This window comes from Python bivittatus, unplaced genomic scaffold, assembly GCF_059951505.1.
Source record: "Python bivittatus isolate LINGU-HERP-01145 unplaced genomic scaffold, Pbiv_v1 ctg000940_np1212, whole genome shotgun sequence".
Classification (NCBI taxonomy): domain Eukaryota; kingdom Metazoa; phylum Chordata; class Lepidosauria; order Squamata; family Pythonidae; genus Python; species Python bivittatus.
Window position 1 is genome coordinate 293079 of NW_028277123.1, and position 24969 is coordinate 318047.

Genomic DNA, 24969 nt, shown 5'->3' on the forward strand with positions numbered 1-24969 from the left:
GACTCCTGGCCACGGGCTGGTCTCTCCCTGCAGTTTTCGTGGCTGGGTTTTTTTTTCCAGAAGGGGTTTGCTGTCAGCCTTGAGAGAAGAACTGGCCCAAGGTCCCCCAGCTGGCTTTGTGCCTAAGGCAGGATTAGAATTTGGGTCTCCCGGGTTTTGGCCTGGTGCCTAAACCACTGTGACAAGCTGGCTCTCGATTTTTGGGGTGCCTTCAAGCCAGACTCCTGGCGACTGCCTGGACGAGTCCCTGCAGTTTACTTGGCAAGGTTTTTGGAAGAAGCTTGCCCTTGTCTGCTGCTTCCAAGGCTGAGAGAGAGGGACTGGCCCAAGGTCACCTGGTGGCTTTGTGCCTAAGGCAGGACTAGAATGCACCTCTCCCAGTTTCTAGCCTGATGCTTTAACCCAGTGTTTCTCAACCTTGGCAGTTGGAAGATGTGTGGACTTCAACTCCCAGAATTCCCCAGCCAGCCATGCTGGCTGAGGAATTCTGGGAGTTGAAGTCCACACATCGGAAAGTTTCCAAGGTTGAGTAACACTGCTTAACCACTACCCTAAACTGCCTCGCTGCAGATTCTTAGTATGGGCCAAATGCAGGCAAAAGAGCCACCTTGTTCCTCTAGGTTCCTCCCTTCAGAAATGGGTCCCTCTTTTCTTGCGAGGTGGGCTTGGACAGTTTATTGGAGAAGATTTGTGAGAAGACCATGGACAGCCAAGAAAACATTGAACAAATCCACCCAGAGATCTCATGCAAGGCACCAATGACCTACTTCAGACACATGATGCGAAGATCTAGCTCTCTGGAGAAGGCTCTAATGTGGGGAAGGGTGGAAGGAAAGAGGATGACCAGCACCAAAGCGGGGGGGGGGACTCAATTACAGTGGCGATGGGAGCATTGTTGGGAGACCAGGCTGGACATACATCATCGTGGAGAAAATCTATCTATGTGGTCGCTAGGAGTCGAAAGCAACTTTGGCACATAATCAACTCAATCAATTGAGCAGTTTAAGGAGCACCAGAAGAGCGGCTGGGCTTCTGTGTGGGAGGCCCCAAAGCCGTAGTAAAATAATGCCGACCAGCTACAATGGCATTGTTGTAAGATAATGTGTTTTCACTGAAGACGTTGGTACAGTAATGTATTGTTAGAAGGAAAGGCTGTCAGCATTTTCTCCGACATGGTTTTGTTGTAAGGTTAGACCAGTGTTGTCCAAACTTGGCCACTTTAAGATGAGTGGACTTCAACTCCCAGAAGTTGGCTGGCTGGGGAATTCTGGGAGTTGAAGTCCACTCATCTTAAAGTGGCCAAGTTTGGACAACACTGGGTTAGACGGTAGGTAGGTTCAGGATTTGATAATTCTATATTTTTACTGGGGCTGTAACTAGATCATGGTGGGTGTTGATTGTATTGCTTTGGTGTGGTTTCCGCTGTTTAATTTTTCATTTTGGATCAGGGTGGGACTGTGTCCTGGTGGGGGGAGGCCCGGTGGTAAATAGCGTTTTTGTTTGTCCCTAATAAAGATCTATTAATTCGAGAAGTAAATTTTCAGAACCGAAGCAGCTGATCTGAATTTTCTCAAAAGTGCTATCATAACCTCCAGACCCCAAGCTGAGGAAACAGGGGGCTGCAGCTCTTTTAGGTAGGGGAAGGAATTATTTTTCCACTCTCAGAAAATGACAGCTAAGTTTTAGAAGTGTAGCCTGCAGCAAAATGCTGCAGTACAGAGCGGTCTGGTTCAGAGCTGAAAAAAGGGCTGGGGGTTTGTGCGCTCCTGCTCTGGGCTTTGTTTTACCAGCCCCCGGCATGCCCCATTTCCAGATTCCGTAAAAACAATAACTTTCTACGGCCAGCAGGTTCTATATAACATTGTGCAGTTTTTCAGAGTTTAAGAACTCATTGACAGCCTAATCAAAGCATTGCTTCTGTAGAGCTCCTATCCCATCACCGGTACTATAACTTCCTATAAGTAAATGTATGTCATACATTCCAGATGCAGGAAAAAACTATCTAAACGTGGGACTTTGCTTCAGATTGGATCTCCAAAAGGGGCTAAACCAGGGTTTAACAGGCGTTACGCTTGTTGTAGCCACAGCTGGAGAGCCAGTTTGGTGTAATGGTTCAAGCATCAGGCTAGAAACTGGGAGACCTGAGTTCTAATCCTGCCTTAGGCACTAAACCAGCTGGGGGATCTTTGGCCAGTCCTTCTCTCTCAGCCCTAGGAAGAAGCAGGCGAGGGCAAACCTCTTCTGAAAAACTTTGGCAAGAAAACTGCAGGGACTTGGACTTTTCTAGGCAGTTGCCAGGAGTCAACACTGACTCGAAGGCCAAAAATGGATAATAGAAAAAAGTGAGGGTTTTTTTGTAATCTTAGAGTAAGAGATAATTTTGTAATCCTACTTACATTTCTGAGAAATTCTATTTTTATTCTTTCTCACTGCACTTGTTTTTTCTTTCTTTTTTTCTTTGTTCTGTTTTGTATTAGTTGTTTTTATGTTCTTTTTAAAACTTTTCATAATTAAAAAAAAACTGACTCCAAGGCCCCCCCCCCCAAAAAGTACCACTGCTTAAATTTCAAAGTCTTCAGTACGTAGCCTAAAGTGAGTCTCCTCTTCTCACCCCTCCGGCGGCGTGCGCTGGATGTAACTCCAGGGATAGCCCTTACAAACTGGACACCCGCTTGATTTGCCGCCGGTCGCTCTGCACGGGCCTGATGGAAGGGGCGCTGATGACGACCTGCCACCGGCTGAGTTTGAGAAAACCCCTGCAGTGGTCCAACAAGTGAGGGCAGGAAAGGTGCGGTTTAGCCTTTAAAATCGACTGCAGGCGGCCGTGGGTCAGTGGCTTCTGGGGAGAATGGCATGGCCGGAGGAGTGGAAGCCTGGAGGAACCGTAAGGAGGAAGCCATGAAGAACTAGCATGGCAGAACAGAGAGGCAGGAATGAAATAACGCCCCGTGTTGTGGCAGGAGTCATCTAGCGCTTAACCTGGACGCAAGCTGCTTCTTCCTCATCTGTCTTGTTCCTGCTGCGGTAACGTTAATAAACGGCAGATTAAACAGCTAACCAGTCCCTTGGTGCATCCAAATTCTTGGCTTGGTTGTAAGGCTTAGCCTGGCTGGTCTGGGACCGTACTACATCAAGACGCAGAGGGGAAGCGTCAGGCCTGAACGCCGCATGCTGGACACAGGAAAACAGATCTTGTTTGGGTGACCCCACAGGGGCTAAAGTCATAATCAGTGAGGTGGGCAGTGACAAATTTGAAATAGAAATAATAAATAAATTAGCACATTCTAAGGATGGCAAGCCACGAATCACAGTTCAATGTGTGTAAATGAAGCTGCTGTGATGGATTTGGCAAACCATGGGTAAAAGCCACAGGGCAGTGCAATGTAGGAATTCTCTATCTTGGTCTTTTTAGCTTGTCATGGTCTGTTAGAAGTTCTGTAGGGTCAAAAGTGAGGAGTGGGGAGACTTTTTCCTATTACCTCCACTTGGGCTTTTTAAAATCAGAGAGGGCAAGGTGAACCCTGTGACCTTCTGAAACATGGTGCCTTCCCCCAGCGGTGTGGGCCGATTTTTAAGGGCAGAGAACTGGACCTAAATAATCTTTACAGACCTGTCCTGCCAGTCTGGAACAGCACCAGCCATGCTGCATCTTAACCGTTAACATTCTGACCAAGGGGCAGGGCATAAGGTTTTGCTAGCAATGCCAAAACTCCCATCCTGGATTTGAAGCCAGCCTAACCCCGTAAACACTTTTCTTGGCATAAAAAACGGAGGCACAAGCTCTTCCTTTTACCGCCCAGCTTAATCAGCCTGTGATATCACCAAGGGCAAGAAATTGGAACAGGTTCAGAAAAGGGCAATGAAAAAAAATGATCAGGGGACTGGAAATTAAGTGCTGTGATTTGAAAAGAGATTGGAGCGGAGTGTGATTAGCGCTAGAAAAAGACAAGGGAGGGTACATAATAGGATTAATTATCTGAAAGGATGTCCTAGGGATGAAGGTCAAGATCAATTTTTTCTTGCTTCAGAGCGCAGATCATGGAATAATAGATTTAAGTTACAGGAAGCCAGTTTTCAGCTGAATGTTAGAAAAAACTTTCTGAGCGGAAGAACTGTTCAACAGCGAAACCAATGATGCAGAAAGTAGGTTCCCTTCACTGTCCGGCGAAGGCTGGACAGCCGTCCCTCAGGAGTATTTTAACTTGGATTCTGGCACTCAGTAGGGGTTGGGTGAGTTGACCTCAAGTGTTTCTTCCAAAACTCTAACAATCTAGTAAAGGCCTAAATGAATATATAAGTAATTACGGCACACCTGACTGGCTGGGATGACATGAACGTTTACTGCCTATACCCAGGATTCTGGTTTTTAACCGTACCCTGAAAGAAACAGACATATCAAAACACTTTTTAGGGTTTTTTTTATTCTATAGATCTCACATTCGACATTTCGCAGGCAGTGCAATTCCCAATAGCAGTTTTTCCTCCCCAATTGGCCTCTAAACCAGGTTTAGTGTATGTGTCTTCTTTGAGCTGAATATATTGCTCATAAATCTTGAGTTTGATGAAACATGTACTAATGCTTGGGGGGAGGGGGAGGGAGAGAAAAAGAGCCAAGAGGGGCATGGGGGGGGTCAAAAAAGTCATGATGGCAGTTGTGACGATGCAATCAATGCCTTGGCCCCTTTATGGCCAGGCTGGGATATACCACATTGAATCAGTGCCCCCCCCCCAAAACGTGGTGCTGTCTGCCCAAAGTTCAAGCCACATTTAGCCAGGTGGAATACAAATTTGCTGGAATTAGTATGAAGGGTTTGAAGAAAAAAAAAAACTCAGTTTTTTACATGCAGGCCTGGGCAGGTCGAGGTCTCTCCTGCAATCAGTTCAAGTAATTTCCTGGCAACAGTTCAACAATCTGGTGCTTTCCCAGCTGAACAAGAAAAGAAAGTGTGCAAAACTCCAGCAAGTGAAGACACGTAGTAGCCACAACTGCGTTAGCGGGAGCACCTACTGACCCCCCAATGCAAAATGCTGCAGGACCCAGAAGAGGCAGAACAAGTCCAAGAGGAGGCAGGAAAAGTACACTGAAAAGAAAGGAATCGGGCAATACCGTGAAGGTGGGATCTCCGGGCCCAGAGAGAACCAAGCACTAGCAGATCCCTGGGGGTTACGCTGAAGGCTTGGAGAGGTTATGTTCGGCAAACCACTCGTGGCTTTTATCGGCCGCCATCGCCTGTGTGGAAGAAAAAGAAATTAAATGAATACAACCTGGCCCAAAAAGACTGAATTTGGATGGAATTAGGTTAGAGAGCATTTTTACAATAGCATACAATTGCAAATCCTGATTTTTGCCCAGGTTTGTAGATCTCATGAATACAGGGCAAAATTTATACCTGTTTTACGGATGCTGAGATTCTGGAGGCCAAAAGAGCCACCACCCAGACTGAGGATTTAAGAATTAGCTGGTTTAACTGTCATGGCTTTATCATCTTTGCACAGAACCTGGGAGCTGTTATTAGGAAACTAAGACGTTTTGGTATACTTACGAACTTAGCGTTTTCAGGTTCCTTCTAGGAAGCCGCGACAATCCCTGCTTTCTTCTGGAGATCTGAGTGTATTAGAAATGTTGAAGAGGAGACACCAACTCACCTCATCCAAGAGCTTCTCGCCGTTTGGGTCCACCTTGGAAAGTTCCCTAAAGGCCTCGTCCCCAACAAAACATATTTCGTGGCCATCCTATGGGAAATTGAAGAGGGAGACAAAAACATCTCAAATGAGACAGCCACTGTTGGGTGGCTAAAGTTGTTACCTAACAAGAAGCGGAACTGATGGTCAATACAAATTTGTTTTGCATATCTAGGCCTTTGAGACTATCCTTGGAAGAAAACACCAAGGAATTTACATCTCAGGCTATTGGGGGGCGGGGGGAGGAAGGAAGAGTCAGGCACATCTCTGGGGCAGGTCCACAAGAATGAGGATAGATTGATTCATTCATTCAATTTTTATCCTTCTAATTTTTCAGCCAAGTGAAGGCGGTGTACATGCCGGAGGATCCAGTTCTCTTCTCCAGAACATCTTTAGGCAAAGTCTCTGAGAAGGGAGGGCTGGGGGGTTCTTTTAATATCACCACAATTCTTGCACAAAAGAGAGCAGAGATTAGCAAGAGACTCAGTTATCTGAAACTCCAGAAGAGAGCCAGTTGAAGATTAAGAACTTCACCTGAAGGGCAATTCAGCCATGGAAGCAACTCCCCAGAGGGAGCGATGGGCTTCCCCTCGGTGGGCATTTTCAGTCAGAGGCCAAGAAACTAACCATGGGCAAGGCTCAAATTATGGGACTCCAACACTGAATAGGGGATTGGAGCTAATGGTCTCCCACAACCCCACCAGTTCCATGTTTCTACCCTTACTAGGGCTAACTTTAAGACTTGTTACATCTTTAAACGCAATTTTTAAAATTCTGAATCGGCAGAGAGAGACATTTCTGGTTTTGCACTAGACTCCTGAGTTAGCAAGCAGAACATGTGGTCAGTTGGTCCAGGACACACACACACACACACACACACACACAAAAAACCTCTCCTTAGTGGAATTCACTTCCACAAAATGCGTCACAGACCCTAAACTATTTATTTAAGAAGTAACTGAACTGGTGGAGGATACCATCTGCCACCCTGGGTCTTAGCCATAATTGCTTCATGGAGCCTTCACGTTCAGGAGCAGCCTATCCCTGAAAGGCAGGGACTGGAAATAAACAGAGCTCTGCTCACAATCCAGTAAAATATTGTTTTATGCGTAAGATGGCCATCTGGTAAGGGCACTCACAGGATCAGCCAAGATAACAACTTGCACTGTTGCCTTTCCGGGCGTGTCCAGGCTCACCAGAGGCGTCAAAATCTTCTGGTTCTCCTTTATCATTAAGGCTTCAATGTCAGGTAACTTGGCAAATGTGAGAAACAGGATCCAAGCAGGAAGAGAAGAAGGAGAGGTGAGAGAGAAGGCCAAAAAGATGTGCAGTCATTTCCTGCAAACAACCACCCTCCCCTTCTGAGAAAGTATTTTAAAAACATTTCTTATAATCCTCAACCCCTTCTTCATGTCTGACGCTGCTTTGTACTATAAACAACTTAACCCAACCCAGACAAAATTGCAAAATATGTTTCCTGGTGGATTCTTAATGAAATGCAGGCAAGGAAAAGGAAGGGGGAAATTTGTTTTCCATTTCACGTGGCCTGCTTGGTGAGAAATGTGCCTCTGCATTAGATGTCACCAAAGAAACAGGGCGATAAACTCCCCAATTAGGTTTTCATGTCACTCCAAGATAAAGAACAAACGGACCCGCTCGCTCTAAATCCACCACAGCGAACTAAATTGCACAATGGGCTTGGGACACGCCTCATGCACAAGGGTCTCACCTCTTCCTTTGGGCAAGAGAAGGCAATTCGTCCAAAGGCCGTGCCGTGGTTCACAGCATGGCCAATGCCTTGCAGCTCAAGTTTACACTGGAAGAGAACAAGAAAAACAACTGGGTTTGCAAAAAGGCCACACAAAATGACACTATAGGTAGTCCTTGACTTATGACAATTGGGACCGGAACTTTCATCACTAAGTGATGCGATCATGCTCAATTTTATGATCTTTTTTGCGCAATCGTGAAGCGAATCTGGCTTCCCCCATTGACTTTGCTTGTTAGAAGCCCTCTGGGAAGGTCGCAAATGGCAATCACATGACCCCGGGATACTGCAACCGTCGTAAATACATGCCAATTGCCAAGCACCTGAATGTTGATCATGTGACCACAGGTACGCCACAACGGCCGTAAGTGTGAGGACCAGTCATAAGTTACTTTTTCAGCACCGTTGTAACTTCAAATGGTCATTAAATGAATGGTCGTAAGTTGAGGACTACCTGTAATTAGTTTCCATGCAGTTACCAATCTGGGACAGGATGCAAAAACTTCTTTATTGTAAATTTTGGTGGACTTCTACAGCCATGATCTAGTTTGTCTGTCTTCTGATCGAAAGCAGCTACCTGATGGGTGTAAAAGGGCAACGTCTTTTTCCACTCTCTATTAACTGAATATTTCAGTAGGAGATTGACCTGAGGTTTCTGCATGCAAAGACATTACATTAGCTGTGCGGATGGGCTGGTCTAAGCATGGTCCTCCCTCCCATCTGCCCAGGCACAGAGGTACCTGACAAAGAGGCACAGAGAGCGCTTTCTTCCTGACCCTGTGCGACCTGTTTGATTTTGACACAACATGCTGTTGATCCCAACTGACTGTAATATATTCAGTAAAACAACAAGGGAGAGTGCAAGGTGAAACCAGGTCTTGGCTAAGTTCACACAACAACATGCTTGGCCAGGGGTGTCCTCAGGATGCAGTCATAAAAGACAAGAGGACGGCTGCCACACTGCAATTGATGCTTTGCCTGTTTTTGGTGTGTGTTGCAGATAAAACGTGCGCAGACGCCCGACACCCATAAAAAACAGGCGGAGCTTTGATCTGACCGTCATGGCTGCCGTCTTGATTTTTTTGACCATATCCTGTGGATATCCCTGTGCTTGGCTAAAAGGCAGTTTGCTTGTTTGTGGCTTATCCATAAAGAGAGCTCCTTCCCGCCTTGGTCTAAACCAAGGTGGCAACTAAACAAAGCAAATCTGGAGAATCCTTTCTGACACGCATGAGCCAGAAGCAGCACTGAACCTTCTTAGCCTGAATTCACACAACAGGCTAACTAGGCTAGAACAGAGTTGGACAGATTGTGTTTCAGCAAGCCCAGCCATTCTCTTCACAACTTGTGTGTCCCAGTCTTCAAGCTAAGCGGTAATACAGCTTGCTAAGTGCAAACACAGCCTCTGAGAACATCAGCCTCACCTGGTTATTGGCGTAGCCAAGCAAAACTTTCTGCTTGCCTTCGTCCTTCTCATACACTTTCATGCCCAGCAACTTGGACCAGTAATCCACGGATTTCGGCAGGCTGGACACAGCCAGAGTCACCTTCAGCACCGGATCTGGAGGAGAACACCCACATAAGGATGGGCTTGAGTGCAGAGTTTGCGGGGGGGGGGGGAGCAAGGAGAGCTGGGGGCTACTTGGCCTTTGCAAAGATCTTGGACTAGACCACCCTGTCACATTCTAAGTCCCACATAGCTCAACTAAAGGCCTTCCCACAGCAACATAGCACTTCTCAACTAGCAGTCGATCCCAGCTTTTCCCATCACCTTCTGAAGGACATCAGAGTGCTCTCAAGGACCTCCTCATGATCACCCTATCATTTCCCCTGAACCTAGGCCGCAGAGCATCACCAGATATGCAAGCGAGATGCCTGCAGCCTCACTGTTCTATCTGCTCCTTACCTTCTTTGGGTCGCTCTTTGTCTTCCAGGAAGAACTTATATCCTCCTGGGGCTTCCGTTTCATAGATGCCTCCTGAGGTCTCCTTCAGTGGCCACTGCAGTTTTCTGGCATTATTCACAGCCTGACTCGATGTAACAGTCATCCCCTGGTATAGCCGAGGAAAAAAGTACAGATATAATGATTACAATAGAACAGGGAGAAACAGAAGCTCCTTTCACCTTTGGCTTACAAGTTGTTATATTTGTAACTGAGCACAAGGAGGCACTAGACAGGTAGTCCTTGTTTAGTGACCACATTGGGACCAATTATCGCTAAGTGAAAAGTCAGGTGACTGTATCTGTGCTAACAATTTTACTTCAGCTTTCCTTTTTCCCCACTCCCCTTCCTTTTCAAATGCTCAGCCTGGGGCTATAATAATTAGCAAGAAGGTAATTAATGTTTGTATTTACATCCATTGGAGAGGAAGGGATTACAAGAGAGTAAGCAGGCATACAGTGGGGAATACACATGGAAAGGAATGCTCTAGGACAGTGTTTCTCAACCTTGGGAACTTTCAGATGGGTGGACTTCAACTCCCAGAATTCCCCAGCCAGCATGGCTGGCTGGGGAATTCTGGGAGTTAAAGTCCACCCATCTGAAAGTTCCCAAGGTTGAGTAACACTGCTCTAGGAAGTAAAAAAAAAGCCTTTAGTGTGAAACTGATTAGGGTCTTGTCAATTTCAGGCAGCAACTGCCAACCCACAGGTTCTAATCAACTGATTAAGGTCACAGAGCTGAGCTTGTTAAATTGCAGTTAGCATCTTTTGGGGAAAGCAGCTGTGGAAGAGAGGCTTGTTTAAGCAACCTTTGAGGGGGTGGGGGGTGGGGGCGGAAATGGGCCAGGCACAGAACAACTGGTACTGACTGTAATGGTGAACACATGACTGAGAGACGCTGCAAAGGTCGTAAATGCGAGCCTTTGTCACAAAGTTATTTTTTCAGCACCGTCATAACTTCGAACGGTTGCTGCACGAGGCAGCCAGTAAGCGAGACCTACCTGTATAATCAGTTTCATCCTATAATGGGACTCATTAGGCACAAGTAGCCTCCTTTTATTAGACATTAACATACATGTTCAACCCTTGGAATTTGAACCACGAGGGAAAAAGAAAAGAAAGGAATATCTCCATAATATCCTTCCTCCTTTTTATGCAGATTCAAGATTATTGACTCATACCTATCACAAAGCAATATCGGGAATGATGCTTACCAGAAAATCATTGCCAAGATGGTAATTCCCGACGCCATAATTGTAAGTTAGTTCTGCAACGAAGTGATCATCCTCCGGACCATAGCCCACCATGGTTTTACTCCATTTGCCATCATACGGGCTAGAAACATATCCACCTTAATTTGTTTACAGGAACAGCATCACAGAAAAACATCTCCATTACTTCTCCTTCCCCTTGGAACAGCCCAGGGTCTATTCTGTCTTCATTCAGGTCAATGGGATGGTTGGTTTAGTGCCAATGAATAAAGAACCTCCCTTTGTATGGAAAAAAATCTCAAATTCATTCCAGAGCATCTTTTTGTTAAAAGGATTATGGTGAGAACAAACATAATTCTGAGATTTTGAAGAGCTGCTCCTAATCAAAGAAGAGAATGCTGAAATGGACCAGATTTTTTAAAAAATCCTTTTAGCTCCCCACACAACTCCCTAGCTCCCACTGATATATATGGCTCATTTCTTCATCCATTCATCACCCTAGCTAGAATAAAGCTGTTTTTCTTGTTGGGGTTTTATTGCTGGTACTTCACATAGAAAGTTTGCAAATATTCCATAGAAACTCAGAGTATGGTAGCTATATGGATTCAGAGCCAACACCTGAGATATATAATAAAAAGTATTTCTTGGACCCTTTGCCAACGTATCTCTTGGCATTAAAAAAAAAATCAGATCAAATCAAACTATAACAATGCAGTAAACATTCTCAGACTAAATTCCATTTCTGAAAATGTGCAAGAACAGGCCAATAAAAATAGAATTCAGCAGCGAAGAGAACCCAAAGCTAATACAGGAGGTAAAATCACCATAATTGCCAGAGGGCTGCAATTGTAAGGTGTCAGAATCTATGTGGGAGGAAGACGGAGAGCAAGCCAGTTCTGCCTTGCTCCCTACCTCACTCCCGGCACATTCCTTGTTCTGAGACAGCACAGCAGGGAAACCCTCCAGACAGCTTCTGTGATAAGGAAAGCCAAGATGAAATCCACATACCCGTTGCACGAGGCCTTGCAACCTTCTTCAAATTCTTCATGCCTTAGGACCTGTTGGTTCAAGCCCACGTTAAACTGGTCAGCATTCAAGTTGCTTGCAGAGAGAAAGCAACAGGCAGTTTTCCTTGAAATTGATTTATTTCTAAGACATATTTCTATTCTGCGGCAGTTCAAACAACACTCACGTAGAGAAAATACAATACGCCACATGCCCAGAACAAAAACACATTAGCACTACAACAATACAAGGAAAATAAAAAGGTGGAAGCATCAAATCGAAGGAAGGAAATGCCAGCTCTTTCAGCGAAGGTAAAAGGTGTAGCTAAAGATATCTACATCTGCAAATGCATCTTCACTTCCCCAGGAGCACTCAACATCGAAAGGTCTTATTAAAGAACTGCATCTAAGTGGGAAGGGTCTCAGGATTTCAGACGTAGCATTTTATAGTAGTTTTGCTGTAACTGTAAATATATCATGACACTGACTTTCTTACATTATGGAATTGTCACTGTGGTTAGTTAAATTCTTGTTGGTTGTTGATGGTCAGTTGTAGATGCTCATCCATTGTTACCCATCTCAACCCTTGATCCTTTTTAACATTTTGGTTCTTTGGATACAGATGTTGCCTCCTTGTTACTTTAGGTCAGTGTTTCTCAACCTTGACAACTTTATGTCCATACAACAAGATGTATGGACTTTAACTCCCAGAATTCCCCAGCCAGCATGCTGGCTGGGGAATTCTGGGAGTTGAAGTCCACACAACTTAAAGTCGCCAAGGTTGAAAAACTCTGCTCTAGGTTATTATTTTCATATATATAACAACAGGTGGACTTCTCAAGTTTCATCACCTGACAGCATCTGTAACACTGACTTTAGAGATACTCTCTTGTGCTGATCCCTAATATCACAAAACAAGGACCCGCTGGGTGCCATGATGCAGGCACTGGGCTAGAAACTGGGAGACTGTGAGTTCTAGTCCTTTCTTGGGTAGGAAAGTGCCCTGGGTGACTCTGGGTCAGCCCCCCTCTCTCAACCCAACCCCATTCACAGGGTGATTGTTGTAGAGAAAATAGGAGGAGGGAGCATCAGGTCCCCCACCCTTTGAGCTGTAGAAATTAAGGTGGGATATAAATCTAATCACCAATTAAAGATGCAACCAAATTTGTATGAGGCTTGCTATCAAGGCAAAGCTACCTCGCTTCACCAAAAGGAGTCTGGTAACCTCTTTTCTGACTAACAAACAGTATTAAAAGGCATTTTTGTATTTGAAAGGCACAAAGTTTTTATTTTAATTGTTAGCTGCCCAGAGTTATGTATATGAGATGGGCGGCCATATAAACTTATTAAATAAATAAGTTTCTGTGAACTACAGCCCACTTCATCCAATGACTTGAGCTGCAGTTCACAGAAGCTTCCAAATTTGTTATTTGGAAAAGGGGCCACCAGATTCCTTCTGATCATTGCAAAACCATTAGGAATACTTCTTCCAAAAAGACAGTAAAATGAACAAAATATTAACGAACTATAATTTAAATGCTACGTTAGTCTAGCCACTGCACTGCAATTGACAAAGCGAGCTGCAGCTCACAAAAGAGTCTGCCTTTTCATTAAATTTATTATTCAGAAAAGGGGCTACCAGATTCCTTTTGATATTTTTTTTTGCCATCATAGACTAACACTGCTCTCCCCCTATAAGGTCTACAACACTTTTTTTCAACCTTGGCAACTTGAAGAATGTGGATTTCAATTCCAAGAATTCCCCATGCATGCCTGCTGGGGAATTCTGGGAAATGAAGTCCACATGTCTTAAAGTTGCCAAGGTTGAAAAACGCTGGTCTACAAGAAGCAGTCCCTTCACCAGATGCATTGGAGATCAAGATGCTATTTTACTGCAGATCAAGTTGCCATTGTGAAGGGCATTATTTTAATATATGATTTTATATTCTGTATATATATTTAACATATATGTAACAGTGGACTCTATCTTATTTACAAAGGGCTAACTTGCTTTTGCCTTCCAAGAGAGCACACCATTCCCCCACCCCATTTCCTTTAGAAGCAATTAGCCGTTAGATGCCTGACTGTCTTTGAACCAAGCAAGCTGTAAATCAGCTTGGGGCCAGGAAAGGAAAGTTGCCAGAAGAGACACCAAATTCCAAAGAACTTACAAAGAAAGCCAGAGAAAGATAAGGAGGTAGGCATTTCTTTGGTAACAGAAGAAGAGGAACAAAGAAGAGATAAGGACCGACATGGGCTATTTCCTTGGTAACCAGAAGAAAAAAATTAAACTTAGATTCACCTCTTTAGGCCCCACCTTTACTCCTCCCTAGACCATCCCAAAAATCCCTTATATGGACATGAGGGGATGTACGATTTGATTACATTTGTGGATGCCTATAAAATCTTTGTTGGTTGCTTTGCAAGTGTGGTTCTCCTCAACACGTTGCCACTGTGTTAAATGAGCCATCCAGAATATTTATTGGCCAATAAACTTCTGTTAGCTAAAAATAAGCCTCGTCTCAAGTTAATTTGGTTCTCTAAACTTGGGTAAACGAATAAACAAAGGCTAGTGCCTAACAATTGCACACAGTGGTTTATGTCTCTGGGAGAGTTTAGTTAGGTTTTTATGATGATGTTGTCATGCTTTCCAATGTTGAAGTGTGTTTTGTTGGCAGAATTTACCCCAAAAGGCGGCTTCCACCCATTTAAAACAAATTAAGCCTATTTTTCGTCTATTTTCTACAAGCATACTGGAGTTTAACCATTCTGCTTTGAATTCATTCATTTTATTGTTAACATATTCCATGTATTTAGGAACGGTGTTAAAGATATATTAGGTCCCATATTCAATCCTTGGAAGCTTTAATTTGAATCCCAGCGATTTTTTTTTTCAACTTTCCATTTTCTTACAGTTCTACTTTGGCCTGTAGAACTGAAGGCAGCCAAATGGGGTTAAAAATAAAATCTACACTTAAATCCCCAAAGGGCGATGTATTAGTATATATGGACAAGTGGCTACAGTCTTACTTAGTGCATAGAAAATAATTTAAATTTAAATCTTTGAAGACTATGATCGGCGAAGGCAAACGACGCTCCCCAAGGAAACTTGGGTGCAAGAGGTCTCCGTAGCACATGGGCCGCTCTAGGGCACCTCCTCTCCGTGGTCTTCGGCCTCAGGGGACCCGTAGAAGTGACGCCATCTCTTACGCTCAAAGCCCCCCCCCTCGCGCTTTCTCGGGCCTCCTGCGAAAGCCGCACTGCCGCTTTCCCCGTAGCTTCACTTACGCGCATGCCCAGTAGCTCTCGGTAGAAACGGATAGTCTGAGCTCGGTCGCCGACTTTGAAGACGAAGTGTAAGGCGCGTTTTGCCTTCATTTTCTTCCCTCAAAAAACTGCGAAGGTAACGCGGGCTCTCGGCTGTTTTATTGTGTTGCGGACTGGCGCCGTGTGATGACGTCACAGGGACAACATGGAGCGCCACTTCCACGAGGGCTCGGGCCTTTCGCTGCGGAAAATCCTGCCTATTTTGGCTACTCTAAAGATTCGAAGACTAGGACAGCACCACTCTTGCAATTACAGAGCAAACCTTTTGCCCGACTTGCTGTTCGCCTAGAAGCGCCATACAGTACACATTGTTATATCTCTCTTGCCAAAGATAATCACAGCAAGAGGAGCTGCCTATTTCTAACCGGAAGTTCCGGCTGTTTTTGTGCCGCTCTATAGCATTGCCTCTATGGCTGAGCGGAGCCATTTTATTCTGGTCGAGACCACCGGCAGCCGGCTTGGCATAGGAATCCCGCGAGATTATCCGTAAGCCTCGCAGATGTGGATACTTCCGCCCGCAAGCAAGATGGCGGCCCTGTTCAGGCAAGCGTGGGCTCCTCTGCTCTTGACGCCGGGTCGGGTTAGCGTTGGGAGCCGCCGCGGGGTTCGCGGGCTAAGAAGGAAACCTCTCCGTGTGCTGCCTTCGGTCGCGCAGGCGCAGGAGCAGCAGCGGATCGTCCCCTCCAAGGTTAAAGCCAGTTCCCTCCCAAAAGCGCCCGCTAAGGAGCGCAAGCCGGAACCGGAACCCAAGGAGGCGGAGCTGCGCTATGAGCGGGCCGAACCCAACGAGAAGAGGCTGAGGTAACCTCGTTCGCGCAGAGCATCCTGGGCGCTGTAATGCGGGCTGCTGGGGGGAGTGGACGAAATGGAAGGCGCGAACCACGAATTCCGGCGTCCTTCGGGGTGAAAGTGCTGAGTCACGTGGGCTGTGATCTCCCGCAATGTTTTCTGGGAGTTGTAGTGAAGGAATCGAGGCGGAGAAAGCTATAATTTTCTTTCTTTGCTGAAAAATCCACCGATCGCGTTCATTTCCCTCCGTCTTTTCCCATCCTGGTGCCGAAGCTGACGTGTTGGACTCCAATCCCTGATTTCCAACTATACCCCTCACTCCCCAGCCGGCAACACCAGGGATGTTGGACTACACCCTTGCTGGCCTGCAACAGGGGGAATTGCAGTCCAACGTATCTCCAGCCAGCCGTCTGAGAAAAGCCCATGTTCTTTATCTGGTTACATATTACTCTCAATTCCATTTCTATGAAATATTTTGGAGTGAAAACAAGCCGTGTGTGTGCAGTTGGTTGACCGTGGTTTAAACGCACCCCCCCACCCAAAAAAATCAGGTCAAAATCAGAAAAGAAGTAACTCCCAGGATTGCCAATAAGGGGGGAAACCAATTTCATTTATATCTCCCAGTAAGATGCAAACTGTAGCTGGTGTGTGACGGTTAAGGTTTGGATCCGGATCAGGGATCTGGTCTGTGCTGGGTAACAACTTAGCAGCAGCCGCCATTCCTCCTCCTCCTCCTCCTCTTCTTTTGGGTCTGGGGGCTCACAGTCTCCTGAGGCCAAGAATGGCTTCCCAGCCTTTGCAGGTGGAAAATGCACAGAACCCTTCTAAACCCTAGAAAAGTTTGGATTTTTTTTTAATATAAAGGGGAAAAATTGTGAACCGTGTCCCCAAGGTGGAAAAAATATGGTCTCATCCCCTTTGAATGTCATTCCACTCACTCATCTCTTACGTAACCTTTTTAAAGTGCCAGAGGCTGAACCAAAATTGGGTGGTGTCCGGGGAGGTAAAAAAAATTCAAGATGGCAGTTGCAGTGTGTGTAAAAAGGGGTGAGGTCAAGAGGTCACAGCTGCCAGCTTGACTTTTTTGACCCCCCCCCTGCAACTGGACAACTAGTACCCTCTAAACATCTTAGATTTCAGCTCCCAAACAAAGAAAACCATTGGCAGGGGATTGCAAGAGTGAGTGTAAAACCTTCAGAGAGCTTCATGGTGTACGCTGGAGAATCATGCTCTGCTTTAAGCCTCTAAGAGTCACTCCCTTGAGATAAGCCCAGTCAGGAAATGGACATCACAAGGAATCCAGGAGCACTACTTTATTGTAATAGGGTGTGATAACTGAATTTTGAAAGCCTGTCAGAGTTTCTCTCCCCGCCCCCCCCCCCCACTTATACCAGAGAGAATCAAGTGGGGGTTATGTTGAGTTTTTCTCATGCCTCCCCTTTTTCCAGAGCTGAGTTGTCTTTTATTTTCCCTTAACAGCTCCTGCATAATCTCCTCTACACTCTACACCAGTGTTTCTCAACCATGGCAACTTTAAGGTGTGTGGACTTCGACTCCCAGAATTCCCCATGCATGCTTGCTGGGGAATTCTGGTAATTGAAGTCCATGTGTCTTATAGCGTACTGGCTGGGAATTTAAAGTTGCCAAGATTGAGAAACACTGCTCTACACTAAGTGAAATCCATATTAATTGAGAAAAAGTGAGACGTTTCTGAAAGTTTCCAAAGACAGTTAGTTCTTCTGATGAGAACTCATCTACAGGCTCACTTCCTTTCCCCTCTGCTAGAACCTACATTCAGCTTTTTGCATGACTCAACTCCCATCTTATCACTTGAGGAGGGCGATGGTTTGAGCTGCTGAATCTCAAGAATGACCGTGAGGAAGTGGGTTTTGCTTAAGAGCTGGCCACCATCCAAGCTCTGAGTGGGTCTTGAAGTGGTCATGGTGGAATCTGAAGGATGACTTCCATGTGCTTAGAAAAGAAGATGCAAAACAGATGATAAATGTGAGTCTCCTAGTCCAGCATCTTAACTATTCTTCCAAGGTTGGCAAGTTCATCACTGCTTCCCTGCAGCCTGATCAATGCCAATTGTCTGATTTTGGGTGGTTGACTACCTTCTCTTGTTCTTCTTTGTTGATGCCCTATCCCTCCATGGGCACTTTCACAGACCCCCTTTTTCCCAACAGCAAATTGGTGACCCTTGCCAAGTCGAGGACGTTTCGCGAGAAGCATGGGAAAATTCTCCTGGAAGGCCGGAGGCTCATTACTGATGCTCTGGAAGCTGGGGCCGTTCCCCAGATGATCTTCTTTAGCATGATGGAGAACCTGAAGCTACTGCCGGCAGCCAAGCTCAAAGGGGCCACCCTCGTCAAAGTGAAATTCAGTGACATCAAGATCTGGTCAGATGTCATCACTCCACAGGGGTTGATAGGTAAGTCCCAGTGGAAATCGGAGAGCTGCGGATGAATTTGTCCCCGGGTTAGCAGCCTGGCTGAGTAGGATCTCATGGGAACTGCCTGAGAAGACTCTCTTGGGCCTTGCTCATTTTTTTTCTTTGTTGAGCAATCAGTCTGCTGCTCTTTTCAAAGCAGTGAATATAAATCACTTTGCAGCTGGCTGCTTTCCAGTAGTTAAAGCTAGGAGCGACGTCTTGGGAAACTTTGATAAAAATTCTTGCGGGCTCGTCACACCTCATGTCCCTCCTTTGGGCTTTTGCCTTCAGGCTGGTCCACAGGGCCTCTGGCTAAGGACTGTGGAGCCACTGCGGATTGGCTAACCAGGAGATTCTTGCAGAATGAAGCTGGGCAGGTGGATCCCAGCCTGACACAGAGAAAACAGTTTGTGGCTTTTAGAGAGAAGATGTGCCCTTAGCTCTTGTTTCGGTGTTGCGAACAAATTTCTGAACGCTGGAGAGAGAGAAAGTTTGGAAGCCATTCTGCCCCATCCCTCTGCCTTGCTGGGGTCCTCTGAAGCTGAGGCTGTAGGTGGAAAAGATGCAGCAGCCTCTCTGTGGTGCTTACGTTTGAACCCTTGATCTGTTGAATCATGGAAGAGATGGGAAGGCTTCTGGGGAATGCAGAGTCAGGACAATCTCTGCTTTTTCTCCAGCCAGCCCCTTCAAGAATTTGGGGCTACAGCTGCCCTAAGCTGCAGGCAGTGTGTCCACAGCGGTTGAAAAATTGAGTGAGTCTCGGTCGCATCCCAAAAGGAAGGCTGTTTCGTGTCCCAAAAGCCCTCCCTTGTTGGAATGAAAGTTGGAGCATCAAGAATGGGAGGTGGAGTTGGGGGGCAGCATCTTAGGGTTCAGGAGCCTGGTTGGGAGATTGCAGAGAAGATTACGGAGTGGGAGGGAAATGGTGGGCAGCGGGGCCTTCAAGCAGTGCAGGAGAGTGGAGGGGTTAGGGGTTAGGGCTAGAGTGGAGGAAAAGCAATTGTGAGGCATCGGACAATCTTGGTAAGGTATTCTTAGGCCAGAAATAAGACTGAGAAAGCCATAAATGGATGCTGTGAGATTAAAACTGACCTACCCTCTTGATGTTCCCCCTCGGACAAAACACGGCTCACCTAAAGCAACCCAACCCCTTTGAAGATTACAGATTTATTAAGCATGCAAACCACAAACAGGCTCCCAGCAAAGCATTGGCAGCGTGTCGAGCAGCTTTTGAGCCAAAGCCGAGCCACATCCTATATACGCCTTTGGCCCACTACATTTTGAAGACAAGACAAAGGCAGACCCAGTGTACATCACAGCATACGACGTTGGCGTGTTTTTGATAAACCCGTCTGGGCAACCATCTTGTTATTTCTCACTTCCTACTAGGTCAGCAGGGCAGCTACACCGTCTCTGAGATAGTGAACAGAGACTATCTCTGTTGTCAATGAACAGAAACAATTTGGGTTCCTGGGCAAGTCACCAAGGTGTGGGTCCTCCCCCCCCCCAGTTTTGGGCTCTTAGTCTCTGAGATGCATAATCTCAGCATCTCCTCTCTGGGAGAACGATCCCCTTGCTCATTCCGTTCATTCAGTTTAGTACTTTTATTAAGTAGGCCCTGATATCCAAGTGAAGAGATGTTTTCTTCTCACAACAACAACCCCATGAGGTAGGTTGTGCTGAGAGGGACCGTCCCAGAGTCCCCCAGGGGGCTTCCAAGGCTGAGGGGGCCCTAGAACGTGGATCTCTCCAGTCTGTATCCAACAACAGCCTTGTGAGGTAGGCTATGTAGAGGGACTGGCAAAGTCCCTAGGGAGCTTCTGTGACTGAGGGAAGACTTGAACCTGCGTCTCTCTGCTTCTAGTCCAGTCCTTCCCCACTCCCCCACCCTGGCTCTCTTATCTCTTAAACTTATAAACCTACTTTTTCTTCAGGAACGCAAGGCAGTATATATAGAACTCCCACCTTCTATTTTCCCAGAACAACAGCCCTGTGAAGTAGGCTGGGCAGAGAGAGGGTGATTGAGCATCTGCAGCTGGGGAAGGACCAATGCCTGGTTCTCTCCCCTCCCAGCTTTCTCTTCCCCTTCTAGCTAGGATTGCTAGTCATCCCCTGCCTCTCTTGGTTTCTAACAGGGATTTTCGCCATGCCCCATCACTCCAAAATGACGTACCCAGAAGTCCCGCCGGAGCACGCCCTGCCCCTCACGCTGATCTGCGACAACATTCGGGACCCTGGAAACCTGGGCACCATCCTGCGCTCAGCGGCTGGAGCCGGCTGCTGCAGCGTGCTGCTTGTGAAAGGTGGGGAGCAGCCACTGGGCACAGCGGGGGGAGAAGCCGGCTGGATTTTGACCAGCTCTTCCTCTGTGGGGTGGGAAGGGGGAAAAGGGCAGAGGGGAGAGGGGTGGATCTCCTCTTGCAAAAGTCAGGACTCTGCTTGGCAATTTCAGGGGAAGGTTTCATTCTTCCCCGTGCAAAGGAGATGAGGATTTGTGAGCTGAGTGTGAGCAGGGGTCCTGACCTGCATGATTTCCATACCTCCCATTTTTAAAGAGGTAGAAATAATGTTTTACTTCTGTACACCTGCTTTGAAGAGGAACTGTGAGGAAGAGCTATCCCAGCATGCTTCAGGGGCTTCACTCAGTCTGGGGATACTCTAGAGCGGCGTTTCTCAACCTTAGTGACTTTAAGATATGTGGGTCTTTAACTTCAGAATTCCCCAGCCAGCATGGGAAATTCTGGGAGCTGAACATCTTAAAACATGCTGGCTAGAGAATTCTGGGAGTTGAAGTCCACTCATCTTAAAGCCTGCTGCTGGCTAGGGAATTCTGGGAGTTGAAGTCCACTCATCTTGAAGTTGCCATGGTTGAGAAATAATGCTGAGGAACTCACAGTTTAGACAGGGATCCATAGTTCTCTTTTGCTCAGTTTCGTAGCAGCGTGGATTTAGAGGCATGTTCCCTCTGAAATTCAGTTTTGGGGCACCAACTTAGTTATTTAAAAGATTTGTATGGCCACCCTTCTTAAGGCACAACTCTGGCTCAGAACAACAGCAAAACTACAGAGCCTTAAAACCATCAAAGTCATAACATGAAAACTAAAAACCTCCTCCCAGGACACCCCGACAACCGTGCAAGGCTCCCACCGCTCTCCCCCAGGGCCTGGGTAAAGAGCCTCACAAAGAAAGTAGAGGGTCTCTACCAGCTTCTTCTGGCCTACAGTCCTGTTGACGAGGCAGCAAGCTGATTGGAATTGCAGCCTTGTCTTTGAGACGGCCTTGTAAGAGTGGACTTAGGCAGGATTCACACTGAAGGCCCCGAATGCCCCCTCTGTCCAGGGCCTGCCCTGTGGAACGTCATCCTCCTGAGATCTGGACAGTCCCAACCCCTTGTTAGCCTTTCGCAAGGCATGAAAGACCTGGATGTTCCCCCAGGCATTTGGGCCGGGAGGTTGAGCGACCCCCATTTGTTCACTGTTTAATTATAGTTTTAAGCCTGAAGTGGGTTTTTTTTAACCCCATGCACTTGGTTTATTTTGATATAATGGTTTATACACAGTGTTATTGTTCCTTTGGTTTTAATCTTGGTACACTGCCTAGAATTATGTTGGTGCACTGGGCGGCTAGATCAGTCACATAAATCAATGAATACGTTTGGGCTCACGCAACTCCCTGGCTGTCTTGTGATGCCCAGCCAAATAAACCAGAACAGTGTTTCTCAGCCTTGGCAACTTTAAGCTGCATGGACTTCAACTCCAAGAATTCCCCAGCCAGCAGCAGGCTTTAAGATGAGAGGACTTCAACTCCCAACTTCTGGGAGTTGAAGTCCATGCAGCTTAAAGTTGCCAAGGCTGAGAAACATTGAACCGGAAGATGGATGGCCAGTTCCCCCAACAAGCCAGGACAGTGTGTGGTTCCAACACACAAACCAGACTCTGAGGTTTTAGCCAGGCCTAGTGCGCTGCATGAACCCAGCTCTATCTCTGGTGGGTTCTTCGTGAGGGTCCCCCTGTCACCTCACCCTTTTCCTCCTTCCCTTCTCCAGGCTGCGTTGATGCGTGGGAACCCAAAGTGCTTCGGGCGGGGATGGGAGCTCATTTCCGAATCCCCATCATCTCCAACGTGGAGTGGGAACTCGTCCCCAATTACCTGCCCACCAAAAGCTGCATCCACGTGGCTGAGAGCTCCCCCGAGCGCCCCCAAACGGAGGCTGAACGGGCTTCCCCAGGTCAGGCTGCTTGCAGGGGCTGGACCCCCAGGCCCCCCAACCGAAAGGCCCAGCCAGCCCCATCCAAAGGGAGCCAGGAGGAGGAGGAGGAGGAGGAAGAAACAGACTTGCTGCAAGTCCAACCTTATTACGAGCCGTGGATGGATGCTCCCGGAGCCATAGTGGTTGGCGGGGAGACCCACGGGGTAAGCGCTGAAGCCAGAAATCTGGCCCACAGGAGCAGAGGGAAGCAGCTCGCCATCCCGGTGATCCCAGGCGTGGAAAGCTTGAATTCTGCTATGGCTGCCAGCGTTCTTCTCTTTGAGGCCAAGAGGCAATTGCTGGTCAAGGAGGGCAGTGCTGCTGGGCTCCAGTTAAAACTTTGAGGACTGGAATCCTGGCGTGAATTGTTCTTTTTTCGCAACAAGTATGGTCTCTCTGAGCGGTCCCCATTTCAGGGTCTGCTGCTCTAGGATTCCGTGGGTCATCGGGGGGAGTCCAAAAAGTCAGGAAGGTGACTGCAATTAGGTAATCAAAGCTCTGCCCCCACTTCTTTTTACACGTGAGGCTTTGATCGCACCATCCTGGATGGTGCACTTGACTTCTCTCTCTCTCTCTCTCTCTCACACACACACACACGTACGGATTCTCCCCCACCCCCATCCGTCTCTGTCCTTTCTCTCTGGCTAAATGGGACAATTTTTGGCAGCCAAGCGAGGGGAAGAGGATGGGAGGTGTTGGAAAGGGGGTTGTGCAGTTCTGAGTCAGGCATTTACACACTTCCTTGCCAAGGTCAAGAAAAGATTGGGCAAGGTTTCCCAACAAACATTCAGAAGGAGCCAGGTAGCCCCTTGGCCCGCTAACAAACCTTCTCAAAAGGCATAAACATCCGTGATGCAGTGCATCTGATGGAGCGGGCTGCGGCTCACGGGAGCTTATGCCTTTCAATAAAATGTTTTAGTCAGATAAGGGGCTCCCAGACTATTTTCTGCTGCCATAGGCCCACACCGCTCTCCTCCTACAATGTAATAAACTTTCTGTGGCGACCCACCCAACTCGCCCAGTTGTGCGGCTTCACGGGAAGCAGGACGCGTCGACAATCCCTCCAGGGTCAAAACCCGCAAACGGCCTCTTGCATGCAGAAGATTAGCACACTGGGAGAAATGCCACCGTCGCTTAGTCCTTGATGGGTTAACTCTGCTCATTTCAAGAGCTGGCAGCTGAGGGCTTTCCCCCTACGCTTGTCAAAGTTTCCCCAAACATAGCTTATGACCTGGGTTTCTTTAGCAGTCCAGTTCGTTCTTCTCACTGTCACCTGTTTTTTAGAACGACTTTCATCCACTCCTTTTGTTTGGAAGTCCAAAGCTGACAAAAGTTGTTTAGGCCGCCGAGCTGGCGAAGACAAAAGTTCCCGGGCTGCGCCTGCCAACGTGTACAAAAGAATCTGGATCCTTCTGGGTCTTTTCTAGCAGAAAAAGTTTATATTGCAGCACACAGAATTCGCTGGCCCCGGCAAAGCACGTGGTGACATCACTCCTTCTCTCTGATCCTTTGCCAAAAACCTGGCCAGCCTCGCTTGCTGCTTCACTCCCAAATTTGGCCTTGTTTGTTCAGGAGTGCAAGGTCACTTTCCACTTTTCACCATTTTCCCTTGTATTGAACAGCCCTTCCTTTGCTGAGCTTCGAAGGTCTTTCCATTGTAAGCTTTGGAAAAAAGGCTTTTGTCGTGCCCCCCACCCTCTTTTTGCCCTGAATCTCTATCCCCCGTGCATTTTAGCACGCTAAACGTCTCCCCAGACCCGAACGCCTCTTCCCACTGAAAAGCAATTTTAGGGAGTTGTTCTCTTTTGTTGAACTAGATACATAAATAAGCTCTGGTTTTGTCCATGTTCTCTGCAAGCCAGTTTATATACAGGGAAGAGGTGCCTCTGTAGCTTGTCGGGTCACCTGCCCCCTCGGCTGAACATCTGTCTTAACCTTTTGGGACTGCAGTTTTAGCAGAGGAAGCATTTCTTCCTCCTTTGCGTCCCCTACAATCCGGTGATCGCTCATTTTGGTGGGCTTTTTTTGTTTTTGTTTTGGAATATCCAAGCCTCGCACGCAGAGGTTAGCTCTGAAAATTTAAGAAAAAATAACGAGGCCAGTGCAGCTGGGCAAGATCAAAGAACTGAGACCAGCCTAGATTTCAGTGAGGGATTTTCATCTTGGGCTAAATACAGACGCTCGGAAACCGCAAGAGGCATTTCCCAGCCCCGTTTCCTGCGAGTTAATTAAGGTGGAGTCGCTCTGAATCATCTGAAACGCTTCTTCCCGGGTTTCTCCCCACCTGGGCTGAGTCGCCGTAACCTTTCCCAAATATTTCGTCGTTCGACTTTCCTTTGGGGGCTTTGCAGACCAGAGCTATTCCTTGCCAGGAGGTGGCGACGTGTTCGCTGTAGTGCTAGGCGAAACAAGCCACCCACAGCCCTCTGGGTTATTACTGGTTTAGGTTATTAGATTGAGGTGCGGCCCGACTCCGAAATTACTCTGGGCGGCTCGCAATATCAAACCGGCAAGAATTAAAAACAGATGCACAATGCAATGTAAATGATGATCTGCCATCAAGTTGT

The 24969-nt window shown here is 47.0% G+C and overlaps 2 protein-coding genes across 2 annotated transcripts; one reads left to right on the forward strand and one right to left on the reverse strand.

The window, feature by feature from the left end:
- Positions 1-4406: 4406 nt before the first annotated feature.
- On the reverse strand, positions 4407-15167 carry GLOD4 (glyoxalase domain containing 4). Its single transcript, XM_007440097.4, has 9 exons — positions 14895-15167; positions 11611-11660; positions 10606-10726; positions 9357-9501; positions 8875-9011; positions 7412-7498; positions 6822-6935; positions 5647-5733; positions 4407-5230 (listed from the first exon to the last, which is right to left on the reverse strand). Exons 1-9 carry the CDS (start codon positions 14982-14984, stop codon positions 5165-5167), a joined length of 897 nt encoding a protein of 298 aa, XP_007440159.1. The 5' UTR covers positions 14985-15167; the 3' UTR covers positions 4407-5164.
- Positions 15168-15286: 119 nt separating this feature from the next.
- Positions 15287-24652, forward strand: MRM3 (mitochondrial rRNA methyltransferase 3). The gene is made up of 4 exons (XM_007440096.4): positions 15287-15734; positions 17909-18153; positions 20289-20456; positions 22199-24652. Exons 1-4 carry the CDS (start codon positions 15433-15435, stop codon positions 22744-22746), a joined length of 1263 nt encoding a protein of 420 aa, XP_007440158.2. The 5' UTR covers positions 15287-15432; the 3' UTR covers positions 22747-24652.
- The last annotated feature ends 317 nt before the right edge of the window (positions 24653-24969 follow it).